General features: G+C 37.3%; 2 protein-coding genes across 3 annotated transcripts in view; one reads left to right on the top strand and one right to left on the bottom strand.

Moving 5' to 3' along the window:
• The window catches only part of MAGI3 (membrane associated guanylate kinase, WW and PDZ domain containing 3), a 238,322-nt gene that overhangs the window by 149,063 nt on the left and 72,801 nt on the right, over window positions 1–16,458 (bottom strand). The gene's annotated exons all lie outside the window — the stretch shown is intronic.
• Window positions 8,600–8,983, top strand: LOC132001559 (large ribosomal subunit protein eL37-like). Its single transcript, XM_059376244.1, has one exon. It carries the CDS (start codon window positions 8,600–8,602, stop codon window positions 8,981–8,983), a length of 384 nt encoding a protein of 127 aa, XP_059232227.1.

Genomic DNA, 16,458 nt, shown 5'->3' with positions numbered 1-16,458 from the left:
TCAAACTGAAAGATAATAAATGTTTGTAGCTTAAGCCACTAAACTGGTGGTGCTTTGCTACAGGAACAGCTCAAAACTAAATATAAATAAAGAATTAAATTTATTGTACGGTGATTGATGGGATTCTACAAAAAATGCCAGACTTGATCTGGGAAAGAAATTAGGAATGAGAGATTTGGGTTATATGTAAGACTGAGGAATTTGCCAATCACAGCAACAAAATGCATGCTACCAGCTCTAGCTGTCTGAAGTTAAAGAATTAGAGATCAAGATAGAAGCTTACTTCTCCTTTTCAAAAATCTAAAACTGAACTTAACTGTTATGAAACTGTTATGAATCTCAGCCATTTGTTTCTTTCAATGTGTGGTGTTCACTATTCTAGAAAAATACTTCTACCTGAACAATTCAGATATATGGGAACAGATTCATATTGTGAACTACAAAGGCAGACCTAACAACTCACAAGGCTTATACGCTTTGGGGGATAAAGTAAGTAGAACTCTTCTAAAAAGTATCTCTAAATCTTTATGTATTCTTTGCTGAGATGCACATTCTAGAAAGTAATACTCATTACTAACTAGAAAGTTGCTTCAGGAGACTTGGAAAATTAAAACAAAAACAAAAACAAGCAAGAAATTAGAAAGACTACTTGCCAGAAAAGAAAAGAGATGTGTAGTATTACCGAAGTAATACAGGAGTAGTGAAAACACCAAACCAGGTATCAACAGATTAAGAGTTTGCCTTCAGGGGCGCCTGGGTGGCTCAGTGGATTACGCCGCTGCCTTCGGCTCAGGTCATGATCTCAGGGTCCTGGGATCGAGCCCCGCATCGGGCTCTCTGCTCAGCAGGGAGCCTGCTTCCCTGTCACTCTCTCTGCCTGCCTCTCTGCCTACTTGTGATCTCTGTCAAATAAATAAAAAAATTAAAAAAAAAAAAAAAAGAGTTTGCCTTCAGATTCCCATTTGGTTAAAAAGTAGCATACTGGGAATCGAGTCTCTCGTTCCTTGGCTTTGTTGGCCCAGATACTTGGGGCTATACTTCCCACTTCAAAGACACCATCTATGATTCTTAGGATGATAAAAGAATCACCAATTTGCTATTGGTGGATTCAAAAGCAGCACAGAGTAGGACATTCTCCTTCTGTGTGTGAGAGACAGAAACACACTGAGAAAATTGAGGACAGGAATAAAAGCTCATCCATGAAAGCAGTCTTTTCTAATTCTTCTTCATCTCCCAGATCTTTTAATGATGGACTACTCCAGTCTTTGACCTATTCTCTTTATCTACACTTATTCTCTTATTTTAAATGCCATTTATAAACTAGAAGCTACCAAATTAATGTCTTTAGCCAAACCATTTATCCTAAACTCAAAATTCACAAATACAACTACCTATACCACATTTTCACTTGGATTAAACAAGTATCTTAAGTTTAAAATACCTTGATGCAAATCCTTGATCATCTCACTCAACATTGTCCAACTTTTTTGTTTTTGTTAATGACAGTGCTATCTTTCCAGTTGCTTGAGTCAAAAATCTTGACCCCTTCTTCTAATTAATTAAACTCTCAGGCATGTGGTGGGAACAGCACAATCTCTGGGAGTCCAACAGACCCTGAGTTCAAATTCTAGCTCTTCTACCTCTGGATGACCTAAACTGAGCCGTTAAAAAAAAACTCTCTGCATCCCAGCCAGAGGACCCAATGAGAAAACAGATAAAGCACTTAAGCATAATGTTAAAATACAATAGATGCAGAATAAATGAGAATTATTCACAGGGGAGAGACTAATAATCTTCCAAGCTCATCTTTCTCTTTAAATATAACACCTAGGGCGCCTGGTGGCTCAGGTCATGATCCTAGAGTCCTGGGGCTGAGCCTCAAGTCAGTCTCCCTGTTCGGCAAGGGGGTCTGTTTCTCCCTCTCCCTCTGCCACTCCCCCAGCCGGTGAGCACTCCCTCCTGCTCTCTCTCAAAGAAATAAAATTTAAAAACAAAACAAAACCAAAAAAAAACTTACATTTCTGGGCCTCCTGAGCAGCTAGATGTATCCATGTGACTAGGTTCTAGCCAATGGGATAGGAGGAGGAAATGTGGTATGTAACTCCCAGGTTGTGTATTTTTTAAAAGCTGCTTGCTCTCTACCTGGTTTTGCCCTCGTCACACAGACCAGAATGCGACTGTGGTGGCGGTGATCCAGATTCATCTCTGCTGGCAAGAGCAACACCTTCCTTAGAGGACAATGGGACAAGACAAAAGATCTCAAGGTCCCTTGGTGGCAGCATGAAGCAGAACTGCCAACCCAAGTGCCCACCCACCAACAGAGACACATACAAGCAAAAGAAAAAACCAATTTGACTGCAAAATGATGATGCCTGCAAGTAAATTCATTTTCACTACATAGAATCTATATGACTCCTTCAACATATTTTTCAAGCTAAATTTTCCAGAATGCCCTTATGAATGTATGAATCCTCAAAAGATATGTCACTACTGAAAAGAATAATGTGAACAGGGGGAAAAACAGCATATATGGGAATTTGTGGCAGCACGTTAAAAATGAAAAGGAATGTATCTTTTCCCTTGAATATTATACCCTGCTGCTTCATGACTATTCATTTGATAAGATTTATTCAGTATAATAGCATACTGGATTTTCAATTAGATATGAAATAAAACCTTCAGTGGGAAATGTTAATAGAAAGCTGAGGAGAAATAAACTTACATCCTTGCCTTTTCACTTTCCCCCAAAAGTAAAGTATTACAGGTCTCGTCACTGAGAAGATATTTTCCTTATTCATACAAGAAGGAAGTTGATTCCTGGGACCAGTATATAAGCAACCATTCATTTTCCTGTTTTCCCAGAAGCCGAATGACAATTTTTACTTATACCCTATATAAAGAAAGTAAGCCCCCCCAAAAAAACCTGTCACTAAAAACACAAATGTAGAGCTCACTAAATAGACAGAATCAGATTTTAACTGCTGAACTTTAATAAATCTTAAAGTAATTAAAAGCAGACTGCAAGTTCTAAGTAAATTTCTTTCATTCCAGGAGAGCAAAGGAATCCAAACACTAAAGGTCCTCCAAGTCTAAATGTCTCCAAGATTCACTCAAACAAATCCTTTCATACCTTTAAAGTAATTAATCATGGGTGACCAAAATTACCTACTTCAGACATCTTAGCATACTGGTTAAAAATACAAACTATGAAGCCAGACTGCCTGAATTCAAGTCATGGGCTTGCCAGTTAATATTTTTGTGTTTTAGGGCAGGTTATTTAATTTCTCTGCCTCAGTTTCTTGTAAATGGAGATTATTAGTAAAACCTGCCTCCCTGATGAGCCATAGACGCTGTTTTGATGATTATAATGAAATCATTATAGAAAGTGCTCTGGAAAAGTGCTAAGACTATTGTCTTTCTAGATCGTGCTTCTTCCTTCAATGTGCAGATGTGTGAGTTTATTTATGTATCATGTATCAAAATATACTATGAAATAGACACACACCTAAAGACTGGCAAAGTCCTTTAATTTAATCTGAAGTTTCAATTCTTCAAAAGGCTTCTGATTACAATTTCTAGAAACAACTTATTTCATTCATTCAACAGCTGGTTATTGGGCACCTACTATATAGCAGGTGCCATAATAGTTGTGATAAAATGAAAAGACAAGGTCTTTGCCTAAAAAGGAGATCATTGTCAGAGCACCACTGTCCAAGAGAAATATGTGAGCCCCAAATGTGCATCAAATGTAGAATTCTAAATTTTCTGGTGGCTATTTTAAGAAAAAGAAAAGTGAAACAGGTGAAATTATTTTAAATAATGTATTTTATTTAATCTATTAAAATTGTACCATTTCAATATATTTAAAATTATTAATGGCATTCCTTTTTTTTTTTTTTGTATTGTCTTCAAAATTCAGAGTGTATTTTACACTTAAGGACACATTTCTTTACCCACATCTTTCCATATTCATTCTATAAGCACACTACTACAAAGGCTATGAACTATGCTGTCTAACCAAGGAGCTACTAGCCTCAGGTGGCTATTCACATTTAATTTATAGTAAGTAAAGTTAAAAAATTCAGTTCTTCAGTTGAAGTAGCCCCATTTTAAGTGCTCACTAGCCACTTATGGCTAGGAACTACTCTAGTGGACACTGCAGGTCTAGGGAGAAGACAAATCTGCAACAACTATATTTAAATAATTTCTACAGCAAAAGTATCTGCAAAGTGTAGCAGGAATATTTAAAAAGTAGCACCAGAAAAAACCCATTGAGAGAGGTGAACTGTCAGCAGAAATGTAGGGAATAAGCAGGAATTTGCTAGAGAGGCAGGTTAGGAGACAATACTACAGGTAAAAGGTACCAAAAAAAAAAAAAAAAAAAAAAGGAGAAAAGCCCCACAAGCTTCAAAGGGTTTATTAGCAAAACTTCAAATACATCAAGATTACTGAAGACATGCAACTGGCCAGGTCTTGGGCAGGGACCAAAAATAAAGTGTTTTACAGCCCATGATATAATGCTACAGGATGCTCAAAATTTGTTTGAGGAAACCTCTCAAAATTTGCAGTGAAATTGAAGAAAGAACTCTTGTGTTGAAATGAGAGGAAAAGGGAGAGAACCAAAGAAGCTAAATAAACATTAAAATACAAAATTTATGAGCAGGAACATGTAAAATAATACTTTGGCAAACATTACACCCCAAATAAGTTTAACTAACCATCTTATCATTAACACCAAAGAATTTTTTAAATGGTCAACTTTATAAAATTTTGAGATCTTGCTTTTTTGGAGAATTTTAGAAACTAGGTTTGGAAGTTAGTCTGAAGGGATTTTTGAAAATGATGCTAAATAATTTCTACATCCAACAATCTCATTTAGTGAAAGCCAACCATGAAAATTTAAAAAGCCAAGACATCTGTATTATTTAACTGCCACTAAGTTCCCGGAATCTCACTTAGAATTGTTCCAGAAAGTCTTATTGTCTAAGTAGGCTTACAATATTGAGCTATCACATCAAACACAAAGGCTTAAGATTTTAACACAAAATAAGTAAAATAAAGAATAAAGATGAAAAGTTGTAAAGAAGATGTTTTGATTCCTGTAAATCATAAAATAATGAAGTTGGCACAACTACGTATCAAAACTGAACATTTTCTGAAAATCATATGCCAAATCTAAGGCAGATAAGAAAACTTGGGACAAGATCAGAGCCAACTTCACTGGATATAACCCTTACACACTCTGGAGAAATACTATTTTTTAAGGAAACAAAACAGTATCCAAAATAGTATTTTAAATTCTGACTGCTTCAAACTGGCCCATTCACTAGATATTTAATAAACTAGTTTCTACAGTAAAGGTTTTCAAGACTTTTCCCCAATTTTAATTAATTAATTAATTTTATTTTTTTAAAGATTTTATTTATTTATTTGACAGTAGATGGAGAGGCAGGCAGAGAGAGAGAGAGAGAGAGAGAGAGAGAGAGAGAGAAAAGCAGGCTCCCTGCTAAGCAGAGAGCCCGATGCGGGACTCAATCCCAGGACCCTGAGATCATGACCTGAGCTGAAGGCAGCGGCTTAACCCACTGAGCCACCCAGGCGCCCCTCCAATTTTAATTATTTATAACTCAAAACATAAAATACATTTTCAGAATCTTTGTTCTTCATAATCCTATGCAATGTTCATATAAGAAAACAATAGATAAAATCAAATTTTAGAGTAGTCTAAATTAAATGCTATTTCATTTCATCTTATCATTTAGACAGTAATTAATTATTATAGTTCATACATGCCCCAAATGATAAGAAAATCTTGCTACCAGTATATTTCACTTAAAGTATTAAATATATACCAAAAAACTGGGATTTGCTTAAGATTTAATTTTTTTCCCTCTTGAAAATCAGACAAGGCAAGCCAGTGCTCAGTGTTTTGTCTCTAACACACAAAAAAAGCAAGTAAAAACCCTGAAGAGTTTTTTAACATCAAAAAAGGAAAAGAGAGAAGGGAGGGAGGGAGAAACTGAGCAGTCCGGACTATTCTATTCCTTCCTAGAGAATATTAATATAAAACCTTATGAGAAGGTACCAACATCTTCCGGGCTCACACTCCCAATTCTAGGTACTCTACCCACTCCTCTCAATTCCCTAATGTGGATTAAAAGAAACTTCCACCAATTACCTACCATTTCTCTGCTTTCTCTTCACAACAAAATCTACTGACAAAGCTGTCTTTACTTTTTATCTCTACTTTCTCACTTCAATCCACTATGAATGTGCTTTTGGCCCAACCATGTCAATGAAATAGCTCTTCTCAAGGTCGTCAATGATGTCCTTTCTTTTTTTTTTCTTTTTGCAGTCAATGGTTAAACTTCTCTGAGCTCATTTTTTAAAAATTATTTCTTAGCATTCTTTGGCCCAACTGATTACTTTGTCCTTAAAACACTCTTCTCTAAATATCACAGGGTCCTATCTCACTGACTACACCTTCTCAGAAACTTCTTTTCCTTCATTAAACTTTTGAAAAGTCTAGTATGCCATGGGTCTATTCCTGGCTCTTTCCTCTTTTCAATTTATACTCCCTTCCCAGGTGACCCCATCTAGACTCAAGCCTTTAAATACCAAAAATGTGTTGCTGACTCTCAGATGAAATCTCTAGTCTGGCTCTCCCCAGAGCTCCAGCCTCACAGAGACAATCATTAATCCACATCACCACCAGGACATCTAATACACATTTCACACTTAACCCTTGGTAATACCATCAGGCTCTACTGGATCCAAATTTTATTTCTTAATTTCTTTTTTGAGCAATTCTGTTTATAAGGATTGAAATTTCATGACTATTTTTTCCTAGAGGTCCTCCAAAGAACAAAAAGAAAATTTATTTTAAAAAATAATAAAGTCATTTTTTCCTTGCAATTACCATATAACTACATTGGACCCTTTTATAAATCCAAGATATATTATGGGACCTCAGTGTTTTTCCTATAATCTTGAAATCTTTTCTAGTTCATCATCCTGGCAATTATTTCATCATTACTCACCAGTTATTTCCAACTATACTTTAAAAATTAAATAATAAGATAATGGAAGAATAATGGAACTGCCTAGAAGGAGGATGCACTACTGTACCATCCTTCAGCTTTCTTATTGCGTTACCCAAAAAGTATTGCCTCATCTTTCATTTATTTGTCAGAGACAGAAAAAGACAGAGAGCACAACAAGCAGGGGGAGCATCAGGAAGAGAAAGAAGCAGTCTCCCTGCTGAGCAAGGAGACTGACGTGGGACTCCATCCCAGGACCCTGGGATCATGACCTGAGCTGAAGTCAGCCACTTACCCACTGAGCCACCCAGATGCCCCCTGCCTCGTCTTTCAAAATGAAGTCTGGACAAACCATCCTTGTATTCATTTTGGACATAGCTGGGAATTTGACATAGCTGAGTGGACACAGTGGACACAGCTGAGAATTCAGAATATTTCATTATCCACCCATAATGGCAAAGAGATCAATGGAGAAAAATGTTTCACAATTATTAGATGCTGAGTGTGAACAGGCAGGTCATGGTAAAATTTCAGATAATGAATTTGTAAGTGGCAATAATTCTAGATGAATCTTCTCAAATCTAAGAAGGAGTGAGTTTACAATATATTTTTAAGGACAAAAAGGAAATACAGGATTCATAGCTAATTCCATAAGGACTTTATCATGTACTATGTTACAAGAATCTGGACTATCTCACTTACCTAAAAGAATAAGTGGCAATATTCTTTCATCTTTTATAATGTTTATACAGCAAACTTTACATTATAAAGCTCACAGATGTATAAATGCTGTAGGCAGATATTTATACAAAGGTGTATGGAAAAGAAGGAAACTGGTGACATAGAAATGAAAACCTCATTGAATAGATCATTCTAATTGTAAATTTATTAATTTAAAAAACAAAAATGCTTTTCAACTGATAATGGTCATCCTTTTTTTTCCCAAACAAAATCATCAGCCAGTGGATGCCTGGGTGGCTCAGTGGGTTAAAGCCTCTGCCTTCGGCTCAGGTCATGGTTCCAGGGTCCTGTGATGGAGCCCCGCATTGGGATCCCTTCTCAGCAGGCAGCCTGCTTTCCTTCCTCTCTCTCTCTGCCTACTTGTGATCTCTGTAAAATAAATTTTAAAAATCTTTAAAAAAATCAGCCATCAAAATTTTCCAAAGTATTGCTTTGACAATGAAAACACAAGAACGATAAGTAATGATAAGCCAAAGCCTATTAGAAATGTATTTGAAATCTGAAATTAGTATGTATTCAATGTATATGTTCCAGGTTTATCAATGGCAATTGATGAGTTAATTATATGTAAGGACTTTTCTCATTTTTGTCTCTTTTTTTTTATAATTTTTTATTTATTTGACAGACAGAGATCACAAGCAGGCAGAAAGAGGAGGACGCAGGCTTCCCACTGAGCAGAGAGCCTGATCCGGGGCTGGATCCCAGGACCCTGGGACCATGACCTGAGCCAAAAGCAGAGGCTCTAATCCACTGAGCCACCCAGGCGCCCCATCATTTTGAATATCTATATGACTTCACAACCAGGAAACAAAATATAAATGACTTTGACTCCCAGCAAGCTATTTTGTGGCTATCAGCAAACTGATGCTAAAAATTTATATGGACTCTCTGGTCTTGTTATTGGAAACAAGATAATGAAGGGGTCATCATCATATGGACAGTGTCGCAGTAAGATTCACAGGTGCTGCTGCTGTGGCTCTATGGTCTACCACCTTTGGAAGTCAGCCTGTGGTAAATGTGGCTATCCTGCCAAGTGCAAGAGAAAGTATAACTGGAGTGCCAAGGCTAAAAAACGAAATTCCACTGGAACCTGTCAGATGAGGCACCTAAGAATTGTATTGTGCAGATTCAGGCATGGAGTCCGTGAAAGAACACCACCTCAGCCCAAGAGGGCAATTAATGCAGCAGGCAGTTCATTTTAAGGATTTCAATGATTGGTCACACAACAAGCATTCTGATTTTAAATAAATAAATATATAAATAAAGTTTATATGAAGAGACAAAAAAACTCAGAATAGCTGACATAATATTGAAAGACGAGAACAAACTAATCAATTTTAAGACTTTCAAAGCTCCAGTAATTAAATCCGCGTGGTACTGGTGAAAGAAAAGACAAACTTATCAGTGAAACAGAATAGAGGGCCGGGAAATAGTCCTACATAAATATAATCAACTGATCCCTGACAAAAGGGCAAAGTCAACACAATGAAGAAAAGACAGTCTTCTTTAACAAACAAGTTTAACAAATTTCTTTAACTTCTTTGACAGTGCTGGAATAAATGGACATCAACATGAAAAAAATTAATCTAGACACAGATCTTAGATTCTTTAAAAAAAATGAATCACAGACCTAAATAAAAGTGTCAGACTATAAAACTTCTAGAAGATAACACAGGGAAAAATATCTAGATGGATCTTAGGTTTGGTGATGACTTTTTAGCTAAGACTTCAAAAGCCCAATCCACAAAAGGATTGATTAAACTGAAGACCTGACTTCATTAAAATTAAAAAGTTCTGTTCTGTGAAAGACACTGTCAAAATGATGAGCAGACAAGCCACAGACTGGGAGAAAATATTTACAAAAGACTTATGTGATAAAAGCCCCTTAACCAAACTACACAAAAAACTTTTAAAGCTCAACAACAACAAACAACAACTCCATTACAAAATAAGCCACAGACCTTAACAGCTATCTCACCAAGGAAGATACAGAGATGGGCAAATAAGCATAAAGACACTCTACATCACAAGTCACCAGAGAGGCCCAAATGAAAACAATGAGATACCACTACACACCTATAGAATGGCTCAAATCCAGAACACTGCCACCGAGAAATGCTGGTGAGGGTGTGGATCAAAAGGAATTCTTATTCACTCATGGTGGGAATGCGGCATGGCACAGTGACTTTGGAAGAGAGTCTGGAGATTTCTTAACAAAATTAAATATATTCTTACCATACCATCCAGCAACCTTGCTTCTTGATATTTACCTAAAGAAGTTAAAAACTTATACCCACACAAACTGGTCTAAGCAGGCAGGTTACCCATGTAAGTGTTCAGAGCCACTTTATTCATAATTGCCCAAACTTGGAAGCAACCAAGATGTCCTTCAGTAGGTGAATCGATCAACCATGGCACATCCAGATAATGGAATATTATTCAACACTAAAAATAAATGAGCTTTCAAGCCATAAAAAGATACGTAAGAACCTCCAATGCATATTTCTAAATGAAAGAAGCTAATCTGAAAAGGCTATATAGTGTATGATCGCAACTATATGACGTTCTGGTTAATGGGCTTTTATGATGCAAATTATTTCTCCCACTTTGTGGCTTGTCTTTTCATCATTCTGGAAAAGGCAAAAGTATAGAGATGGTAAAAAGATTAGTGGTTTCCAGGGGTTATGGGGGAGAGAAGAATGAACAGGAACAGCACTGAGTATTTTTAGGGCAGTGAAAATACTCTGTATGATACTATAATGGTGGATGCATGTCTTTGTACCTTTGTCCAAACCCACAGTATATACAACACCAAAAGTGAACCCTAAGGGGAACTATGAACTTCAAGTGATAATATGCCAATGTGCATTCATTAGTTGTAACAAATGTGCCAATCTGGTGGCAAATGTTGATAATGGAGGAGGCTGTGCATGAGTGGGGGCAGGGGCCATATTGCATTAGCTCTGTACTTTCTGCTCAGTTTTACTATGAACCTAAAACTGATGGGGTGGGGTGGGGGGGCGCCTGGGTATCTCAGTTGGTTGAGCAACTGCCTTCGGCTCAGGTCATGATCTCAGATTTCCAGGATCAAGTCCCGCATCGGGCTCCCAGCTCCTTGGGGAGTCTGCTTCTCCCTCTGACCTTCTCCTCTCTCATGCTCTCTCTCTCTCATTCTCCCTCAAATAAATAAATAAAATCTTTAAAAATAAATAAATAAATGAATGAATGAATGAATGAATGAATAAATAAATAAAGCTGATGAGGGGAAAAAAGTATTTTTTTAAAGTTGAGTTTGCAGGGTGCCTGGGTGGCTCAGTGGGTTAAGCCTCTGCCTTTGACTTAGGTCATGATCTCAGGGTCCTGGGATCGAGCCCTACATCAGGCTGTCTGCTCAGCAGGGAGCCTACTGAACCCTCTCGCTCTCTGCCTGCCTCTCTGCCTACTTGTGATCTCTGTCAAATAAAAAAATAAATAAAATAAAATCTTTTAAAGTTGAGTTTGCTATGTTTAAATTCTTATTAACATTTCTAATAAAGCTGTTTTCATTATTCCTGTATATGTAATTCTGTACATTATCTGTAAAATAACTTAAAAATATAAAATTGAAAGTAAGAAGGGTACAATGGATTCAGATGGTAAATGATGATGACTGTTTTCCTTGGTATACTGAAGGCTAATGTGGCCCAAATGGAGAGGATGTTCTCAACCTACATCTCCATATCCAACCTCAAGACTTGCCCAGTTCGGCAAATAGCAACATTATGCCCTTAATTACTGACAGCAAAAAATTAGGGTCATTCCTGACTCCTTCCTTCATACTATTCGTCTCTCTGCCAATTTCTACTGGCTTCAGTGCTTGATTCTCCACTGCAACTGTGGTGATCTAAGCCACCACCATCTTCCCCCCACATCAGCAACAGTGTCCTACCTGATTTTCCTCCTTCCATTTCTGCTGTCCTCTTGTCCGTCTTCCACATGGAATTATATACCTCACTTTGAAAAACCCTACAAATGTCTTCTGTCACGTGTTTAAAAATCCAAACTCCTTCCTATGGCTTACTAATCTCCATGGGACCTGGTCCCTGGCTATTTCTCCAAGCTTATTATCTCTTATTCCTCTTCCCCCTTGGCTCACTGTCCTTGAACATACCAGGTTTATTATCACCTTGTAGTTTTTTCTGCTGGGAATGTTCTTATACATGGCCTCTCATGGTTTTTCCTCATCTTCACCCTTCAGGTCCCAATCCAAAAGTCACTTCTTCAATGCAGCTTTCTTTGACTTCAGCTAAACAGCTCTCACCATACCCCATGACCTTTGCAATCTACCAAAACCTGTTTTATCTTCCCCATATTTATCAACATTATTGTACTGGTAATTAAGATTATCTTATTTATGTACATGTTTATTATCTATCTACCCCACCACACATACACACAATCTTTTTTTTTTTCTTTTTTTCTACACAATCCATTCTTAAGAGTAGAAACCATCTGGGGCGCCTGGGTGGCTCAGTTAGTACAGCATCCGATTCTTGGTTTTGGCTCAGGTCATGATCTCAGGGTTGTGAGATACAGCCCCTCATCAGGCTCCACACTCAGTGAGAAGACTGCTGGAGATTCTCTCTCCCGCTCTCCCTTCCCCTCTGTCTGCCCTCCCTGACTCAAACATGCTCTTTCTAAAATACATACATAATACATAAACAAATAAATAAAATCTTCCTTTAAAAAAGAGTAGAAAATATCTTGTTCACCATTCCATTCCCCCACCAAGAACAGGGGCTAGCACTTAATAGGTACTCAGTAAATACTGGCCATTTTAGAGGTTGGTTGGGCTCTTTCTCCTCCCCAACTTATGAATGCACATGACCAAGCCAACCTGTAGCAAACACAACTTAAGAAGCACACCGGGGCTTTGGATGAATCAGCTCACAAACATCTGCCCTATCAGAAAAACCACCTACAGCATGTGCTCTACTGACCGTGACTCAGTGACACTGTCATTGTTTTCATGCTCAGCATCTTAGCGGTTACAAATATCTAGGTATATCAAGAAAACAATACTATGGTACTAAAAATATTCAAGACATCTCTTCTTTTGAAGTTTTGATGGAAAAGCAATGTAAAACAATACCCTAGGGAGCATATTCCTAAAAAGTGATGGATGCATGAACCAAAATCCATCACTGATGGCAGCGTTTTATGCTTCCCCAAGTCAGTGAAACAAGAACTGACAGGAGCATATAAAACTAGTTCATCCTAAAAGCAAGGGTAGGTGAAACTTAAAACATCTGTAACCCAATGATCAATACTACTTTGAAATTAAAGACTATAAAAAGAACTGCATTTTTAGCCATGGTGGCTAAAAACTCACAAGTATAGGTAATGTGCAAGTCTTGGGAGGGGCAAGTCTTGGGCTTACACAAGGACCTCTGGCCTAGTGAGTAGAGTTTGATAGTAATTCTTGCTACAAGCAAGGGGGAAAAAAAAGAACTGCATTCTAGATCATGAAAATAAATTTACTCTATCTTTTGTATTACTCCTCACTTTTCTGTAAGAGCATTATTTCAAGTAAACCTTTTTTTTTTTTTTTTTTTTTAATAGGGCCCAAAGGAATAAGAGCTGTGGTCTTCTGGTGATCTTTCCTTTTTTATGCCTTTAAAAAAATTTTTAAATCCAAAAAAAAAATTTTTTTTTCATCCACCTATATACAGGACAAAGCCCTTGCTCTCTATAAAATGTATCAAATTCTACTTTCTCTCCTGACTTACATTCATAATTTGAAACTAAATTCTGGGGCATAACCTCCATTAAATTCCTCAATCGGTAGACAAAAGAAAATATGTCCAGATTCCTATTCTGATTACATCTTGGCCATTCTTAGTCATTTGAAATGTTTTTTTTCCCCCTCCAAGCCCAGCTGCTGAGATAAGCTCTGGTCCCCTGAATTGCCACACTTCTCCTAGTATTCACCTCTTCCTCGCCAAACAGAGCTACAGGCATTTTTTTAAAAAGGAATAAAGACTGAAGGAAATAAAGGCACTACTCTCAATTTATAGAGAGACTAAAAGGTAGTTTCTCAGCAGCCCCAAACCACAAGGATTCAGGTTAAAAGGGTCACTGACTTTGAAAACAAAAAGGGATTTTAGGGATCAGTCTACCTACCTCCTTTTACAAACAAGGAAACAGAAAATACTATATATCAAATTAATTCCCTAATTGAACAACTCCTTAAAATTCCATATTTAAGATGAAGAATACCTACTGGAAAATGCAAAGAACAGAAACTTTACAGTAACTTGCTTCAGAAGCACATCATCCACTTTTCATCTACTCAATGAGATTCACTATGAACTTGATTTGTATGTAGTATAAGTGAAAGCATTTTATTCATTCCACAAACATATGTGGAGTGCCTACTATGTGAAAACAGCTGGGGTGGGAGGAGGTACAATATTCCCAGCCCTCAACAAGACTACACCCTAGGCAGGGAAAAGAGACCAAAAAAAAAAAAAAAAAATCAGCGGTAAGTGAAGCATAGTATGTAAGGTGGTAATAAGTGCTGTGGAGAAAAATAAAGCAGAGACTAGAAATAGGGAGTGGGATTGGCAGCTGGTAGTGACTTACATATAGTAGTCAGGGAATACCCACATATATGCCTGGAGAAAAACATTACAGTGAAGGCAAGGTCAAAGTCCCTAAAGTAAAGGTTGTCTGGAATGCTCAAGGCAAGGCAAGGAAGGTAATACAGGTGGAATGCAGGAAGTGGAGAAAAGCAGGACATGAGGTCAGAGAGGTATCAGGAAGCCAGATCTTGTAAGTTCCTATAAGGCCACTGTAAGAACTCCAGTAAGATGGACTTACTCTAAATAAAATGATATCATACAAGGTACTGAGCAAGAGAGTGATGTGACCAGACCTAGGTTTCAACATGATGACTCACTCTAGTTACTGCTGTACAGAAGGCAGGCATAGCATCTCAAGACCACTCGAATGTCTAGAACAATCATCTAATAGCTTGGACTAGAGGAGTAGCACTGGAATAGCAAAAGGTCATTGAATGCTGGACGCTTTCTGAAAGTATAGCCAACAGGATATACTGACCAACTGGAATGTGGCAGATGAGAGAAAGCTAGACATACAATATGTCATGATACACACAATACAGTCATACATACATTATAAATTGCATCTATTTCAAGTGTATGATTCAGAGAGTTTTGAAAGATGTATGTAACTATGAAACTACTGCCACAATCAAGAAACCGAGCATTTCTTTCACCCCCAAAAGTTTTCTCACACTGCTTTTCAGTCCCTAGGCAAGCAATGATCTGCTGTTCTCAGTCACTGTAAATTAGTTAGAAGTATTTAGAATTTTATATAAATGGAGTCCTAACAGTATAAAAGTCTTCAGAGTCCAGCATCTTTCATTCAATATAATAATTATGAGATTTATTTACACTGTTGCATGTCTCACTGGATCATTCCCTTGTTTTCCTGAATAGTGGTCTATCCCATACATAGCTACACTACTTTTTACAATCCATTCATCCACCGACGGGACAAGTAGGTTGTTTCTAGTTTGGGTCTGTGATACTGTGATATAAGAAATACATATTTTTAGGGTGCCTGGGGTGCTCAGTGGGTTAAGTACCTGACTCTTGATTTCAGCTGAGGTCATGATCTCAGTGTCGTGAGATCAAGCCCCACATCAGCACAGAGTCTGCTTGTGCTCCCCCCACCTCATGATCTCTCTCTCTAAAATAAGTAAAATCTTTTAAAAAAGAAAGAAATACATATTTTCAAGACATGAAAGCAACATTAAGTGTCCACCAGTAGATGAATGGATGAAGGGAATGTGGTATATATACACAAAAGAACATTATGCAGCCACTTAAAAAAAAAAAAAAAGGAAATCTTGCCATTTGTTACAACATGGATGGACCTTGAGGGCATTGTGCTAAGAAAAATAAATCAGAAAAAGATGAAAATCATTTAATCTCACTTATATGTCAAATTTAAACAGTGAAACAAATCGAATTCATAGACACAGAACAGATTGGTGGTTGCCAGAGGCAAAGGAGAAAAGAGGTGGGCAAAATGGATGAAGAGGGTCAAAAGGTACAAAATTCCAGTCATAAAAGCAGTCACGTGAATGTAAGGTACAGCACGGTGACTATAGTTAATAATAATGTATCGTGTATTTGAAAGTTGCTAAAAGAGTAAATCTTAAAGTTCTCATCACACATATAAAAATTCTATAATTATGTGTAGTGATAGATATTAACTAGACCTATTGTGGTGATAATTTCACAATGTATACAAATTTCAAATCAATATGTTGTGCACCTGAGACTAACATTATATGTCAATGACATCTCAATTAAAATATACATATTTTGTTGGTCTTCCTCCAGTTCTTGGCACAAAGCTCCTAATCCTTGGAATTTTTTAAGTGATAGGGAATACAGGAACATCTTCTGTTATTCCTAATAAGCCCCCTCTCAACCGTATCTGAGTTCATGCTAATTAAATGACTGTCACAGGCTCCCTGATAGCTACACAACGGGGTGTTGGTTAACAGAAGAACCAACTGTATGACTAGAGGGTTGAAACTACCAGCCCTAACCCTGATGTTCAGAGGCTGGAGACTGAGTTCGACCACCAACAGCCAATGATG

This window comes from Mustela nigripes, chromosome 14 (assembly GCF_022355385.1).
Source record: "Mustela nigripes isolate SB6536 chromosome 14, MUSNIG.SB6536, whole genome shotgun sequence".
NCBI classification, from domain to species: Eukaryota; Metazoa; Chordata; class Mammalia; order Carnivora; family Mustelidae; genus Mustela; species Mustela nigripes.
Note: the sequence above shows the minus strand (reverse complement) of the source record. Positions and strands in the feature narration are given on the sequence as shown.

Coding starts and splice junctions, on each gene's coding strand:
- LOC132001559 (XM_059376244.1), top strand. CDS start 8,600: ATGACTTTGACTCCCAGCAAGCTATTTTGTGGCTATCAGCAAACTGAT.